A 5,627-nucleotide genomic window follows, 5' to 3' on the forward strand; every position below is an offset into this window, starting at 1 on the left:
CATATTATGCTGGACCGGTATACTTTGCTGGCTCCAGTATAATATACTGGAGACTGGAGCACTGGTGCTCCAAACTTCAGTATATTATACTGGACCAATATACTTGCTGGAACTCCAGTATATTATGCTGGAGTTTAGTGTATTTATGCTGGAACTCCATCATATTATGCTGGAGTTCCAGCATACTATCCTGGAACTCCAGTATAATATGCTGGAGTTCAAGAATACTTATGCTGGAACTCCAGCATAATATACTGGAGTATTTTCCGGATTTTGAACAACGTTTTCGCTCAGATTTATCTTTACATAAAAAGTGGCTAAATTTCGATTTTTGAAATTGGGCTATTTTTGAACGACCAGCTGTAAATCTGGCTCTCCCCAAATAATTCACATAGTACGTGATGTTTAGGCTCAACGTTGGGTAACAAAAGAACAAATTAATCCAACAACAAATCAATCCATGAAATTGGTTGGAGCAAAAATGTGTCCTAAGCTTGGACAATGACAAATTGAATAAAATATCAGTGTCAGATTGAAGCCTCTTGCAGAAATGCAGGATAATATTGCATACAATAGACCTGCGATCCGGCCCTTCGTTAGACCCTGCATATAGCAAGAGCTTAGTGCACCGGACTTATCTTTATCAGAGTTAGACTGATATAATACAATTATGACTTTAGAGGAAAAATTGAGCGCCTAGGGATTGGTGTATAAGATGTCTATGGCGGAGGACATGTCAAGAGGGATTAGATTCTAAGCTGACAAGCTTTCGGGATGAGCGTATATGATACCTATATGTTTATTTAGTGAAAGTTCGTACTTACCAGAATAATTTTTTGACAATAAATATAATTCTTCATGATCATATTATATGCATGCATATAGTATCACAATTACTATATTTGGCATCATAAACCAAAAGGATATATGGATTTTGTTTTGAAGATTATTACGTACATTAATATACTTCTAACAAGAACAATGTATCACCAAAACTAACAAAAAGGAAAAGAAGACCTTGATCCACGTACTCCTGTGAGTTTTGACAACGTTGGCCAATTTTTGTTCACTAATACATTCAAAAAAATCACATCATGTGATGGAAATAATTAATGTACTAGCTAGCTAGCTAGTCAAATCTTCTAAGAAGATGAAATATTCAAGTACAATAATATTATCCAGAAGAAGAAGAAGGGTGACCATAATTAGCCGAATTTGAAGCTTTAAAACCGCTCCCACTACTCGGACGCAGGGACGGAGCTAGAGCTTCAGCTACGGGTTCGCTCTAACTAGCATCTGGCCGGCTGAATATGAACCTGTGGCTGAATAGGAGATAAAAACATATTTGGAAATTAAGGCACATGCAGCCTATGAAACTCATCATCATTCATGAAAACTTGAGCATTTAAATCAGTATTATTATTCAAAGCTTGATGATGAGTAGTGTGATCCTTTAGGGGGCGTTCAATAAAATTGGAACGATACTGAGAAGTGTGAACTATTGGCTCATCGTCCCTTAGGGGATATCCAATAAAATTGGGACGATACAGAGAAGTATGAACTATTGGATCGGGCGATGAAGAAACGGAATAAAGTGTATTTGGAGAATCAGACAATACTGGAGATGGCAAGAGTTTAACTTTTTCTGGGAAATTGAGTTTGGCTTTGCTACCTCTGAATTTAAGAGCAGCTTCATCATAAGTTCTAGCAGCTGCATCAGCTGTATCAAAAGTTCCAAGCCAAACTCTTGTTGCTTTATATGGATCTCTTATTTCAGCTGCCCATTTCCCCCATGGCCTTTGTCTAACTCCTCTGTATCTTCTTCTTGATTGACTACTATTATCTCCTCCATTAGATTGATCATTGCTGCTATTTTGATGATCATTTGTTGAAGTGCATATAAATGTTGCTTCTGCTGTTGGTGTGCTGCTGGTAATTGTCCTAATGCGTGTACCTTCACCACCTATATACCATAAGATTTTAAGTTATATATACTATCTGTTGACATTTTTTTACACTATCAGATCACTCAAATGATATCTACATGAAAGTCTCTTTAAAATGAGAAATTTATAATCTTGAAAATAAAACATGTTACCTATTGTAGCAGCTAAAGGTGACATGATGATGTAAAATTCCTTACACAGACAAACTCGATTCTTATTTCCGGAATATACTGATAGTTAAATATTTTTATATACTATCATGCCATCTAAATGATAACTAAAACAAATAACAATATCCATATGCCAAATTATGAAAGAGACTCAGTTTTAAGATTTGTACCAGCCATTATTATATGTTGAATTAAGGACACAGATTTGGCCAAAATAGTGTGCAAAAGATATGCAAGAAAACATGTGTACCACCTGTACATGTCCACCTAACAATATTGTAGTACCTTTCATTAATACTGTACTAAAAATCAATATAGTGGATAGTGTTAGGGATATGGTAGATATGCCCTAGATCCAGTCTCATATTTGATGATTTGAACATATTTTTGTGAACGTTATTTCACTTAGAATATATATGGCATTTGATATTCTTTTATCATTATTATTAACTGCTTGGTTAATTTGATAAGGTCCTTGATTAAATTTTGAGACTTGTCATCATGATGGAGATCATGATAATGAGAGAAAAGTTTCTTATAATTTAATCTATATTTGTTCTTGATCGTATGATTATCAATTTGGAGATTAGTAATCCGGTTAGATCAATATTTATGAGATTGTCTTTATGTGATAAAGATTAGTTGATCTCATTAACTAAATTACATAGATAGATGATGCAAATAGAGGTATAATCATTGAACCGACTCATTGGATAATTCCTAATGGTTAGAATTACCATAAAATGTCAATAGGATATTCTCTTGAAGAATGTGATGTAAGAGTTTCATTTGACCTGAGATCGTCACAGTAATTGACAAGTTATTTATTGTGCTTTGATACCAGACACCTATGGCCCTAGCGCGATAATTGAAAGGATATCGGGTACGATTAAATACTTGTAGAATTAATGATTGATCAAGATGAAATCTGTCAACTCTTGGTAATGAGTTTAAGCTCCATGTTGTCATGAATTATAAGCGACCAAATTAAGACCTTGGCTAGGGCAATTGAATGAAAGAAGAAAAGAGTTTCTTATGTCATTCAATGGTCGATTATATTTGACATGAACACATAGTTGGTCGCCTATTAGGATTTGACAGTTAAACCATATCCTAGGGTGACTTAGAGCTATAAGGACAGAAGGAATTATTACATTATTCTTCTACTGGTTCTTGAGAGTAAATTGTATACTTTTTCATTCTATCTGGCCGTTAAGGAGTGTTGCTAGATGCCGCCCTTGATTAGTATATTTATATGATCAATTTACTACCGGTTTAGTACTGAACCTACGGGACCACACACTAACGAGTGTTCTTCTCTTTGCTAAAGGATTTATTATTTTATTGTTTGGTAATTAAAATTGTAGAATTTAATTAGTCAAATAATTTAAATTATTAGCCCAAATAAAATACTATTATATTCCCTTTCTTTTTTTCTTTCTTTTTTTATGTTTTTCAATCGCCATATATATATATATATATATATATATAAGAAATATATAAAGCTTAAGAGGGTGTTTGGATGGGTTTATTTTAAGTGGTTATTAACTTTTAAGCACTTTTTTAGTTTGTGTGGTATTTGGCAATGATAAAAAGTACTTAAACGCACTTACTTTTAGGCATAAAAAGTACAAAAATAAGTCAAAAGCCAAAAAGTTGGTATTATCAACTTATGGCTTTTGACTTTTAGCTTAAAAACTACATTTTATAAGACAATCCAAACACCATCTAAGGGAGACTATTTAGTGAATCCAATTTAGAATTGGACTCACGTATAAAGTCCACAAAAGGAACTTGACGATCACGCAATTCCCATTAGGAATTAGATTTGATTTCCCAATTATAAGAATTATGGAAAAGGTCAACTACTGAATTGATTTCCACGTGAGAAAAGGCATTGGTCTTTTCCTTTAACCTAAAGGAAAAGGATTGGTGACTGTATATATATACTCCACCCAATTAATGTGGCTAAGCGAGTTATTTTAAGAAGCCGCAAAACCAAGAAATATTCTTGACAAGAAAACTTAGTTTCTTGTTCTTTCTATTTTAAGTTGAAGTTTTTTGAGAAAAATTCAACAAAATATTTTCGTTCAATTTGTTCGCGGGTTTCATTGATCAAAGAATTGATAGTAAGGATCGGTCTCGGTGTGGATACGCCTAGAGTCTTCGCACTATCGAAGAAAATTCTGAAACGAGGCTCTTTTCACTAGGTACGTCTCAGATCCGATCTTTGACATGTAAATAAATTTTAAGCACAAAAAGACCTGCCTAAAATTGTTATTGTCTTCCGCTGCGTGTTACGAACATCTACATGCAATCCTTCAAATAGTCACATACTTGATACTATATATTGTCAGTTTGAAATGCAATTTTTGATGAAGATAATGACAAGAATCAAAACAAAAAACAAAGGCATCTACCAAAATAAAACTAAATAACATCTGCAGAATACGTCACATATAGAGAAAAGATCAAGCAATTTCTTAATTCATTTATGCTCTCATATTCTACATTTAGCTGTTAATTAGCATATACTATAAATTTGTGTGTCATCTCATCTAAATGTCTAAGCTTTAATTTGAGAACTTTTGACCGCTCTAATATTATGTCAGTGTGTAATCTTTCTTAACTAAAAGTTAAGAAAAAACATGCTTTTATTTAGTACTTAATTGAACTAAGAACACAACATTAAAAAAAGAACGAAAAAGGGTCAATAAATGTCCTTAACCTATTAGAAATGGCTCAAAAATACCTTCATCCACCTTTTGGCCCAAAAATGTCATTAACGTTTTCTTTAGTATCAAAAGTGCCCCTTGAACTAACAGACAACAACAGTTGACTCTGTGGGACTTTTTGCAAATCCACGTGGCACTTTTTGATTGGTCAACATTAAAAAAAATAATTACACCCGACACACATATTCTAATAGGGTGCTTCAACTCTTTCTTTTCTCTTTCAGTTCCTTAAATTTTTCTTTTCTTTTCTTCAAGTTTATTATCATAATTTTATTTTTTGCTGTGTAAAAAAAACTGCTTCTTCTGGTGTAAGTAAAATTGACATGGTTGTATGCTTTCTTTACCTAAAAATTGGTTCCATTTATTCGGCTAAAATTCTACTTACGTATATTTTAACGTTCTAAAGTTGCTATGTTAAAGTTAACTAGTATTATAGCAACTGAAAAGCTACGTAATTTTGGGTTAAAATACAGATCTTGACAGTAGTCACTTTAATGACAAAAGCTAAAGTTGTTTAATATTGTCCAATCAAAGAGTGCCACGTGGATTTGCCAAAGCCCCATACGGTCAACTGTTGTTGTTGTCTATTAGTTCAAGGGGCACTTTTTATACTAAAGAAAACATTAGTGGCATTTTTGGCTTGAGGGGCATTTTTGAGCCATTTCAAATAGGTGAAGGACATTTATGATCCTTTTCCGGAAAAAAAGGAATTTTCAGTCTAGTGCACTAAGCTCCTGTTATGCAGAGGAATTTGGAGAAGGATCAAACCACACTAG

General features: G+C 33.4%; 1 protein-coding gene across 1 annotated transcript; it reads right to left on the reverse strand.

Moving 5' to 3' along the window:
* Positions 1–1,352: 1,352 nt before the first annotated feature.
* Positions 1,353–2,293, reverse strand: LOC109222302 (ethylene-responsive transcription factor ABR1-like). Its single transcript, XM_019386669.1, has 2 exons — positions 2,287–2,293; positions 1,353–1,963 (listed from the first exon to the last, which is right to left on the reverse strand). Exons 1-2 carry the CDS (start codon positions 2,291–2,293, stop codon positions 1,353–1,355), a joined length of 618 nt encoding a protein of 205 aa, XP_019242214.1.
* Between the last annotated feature and the right edge of the window lie 3,334 nt (positions 2,294–5,627).

Source organism: Nicotiana attenuata, unplaced genomic scaffold, assembly GCF_001879085.1.
Source record: "Nicotiana attenuata strain UT unplaced genomic scaffold, NIATTr2, whole genome shotgun sequence".
NCBI classification, from domain to species: Eukaryota; Viridiplantae; Streptophyta; class Magnoliopsida; order Solanales; family Solanaceae; genus Nicotiana; species Nicotiana attenuata.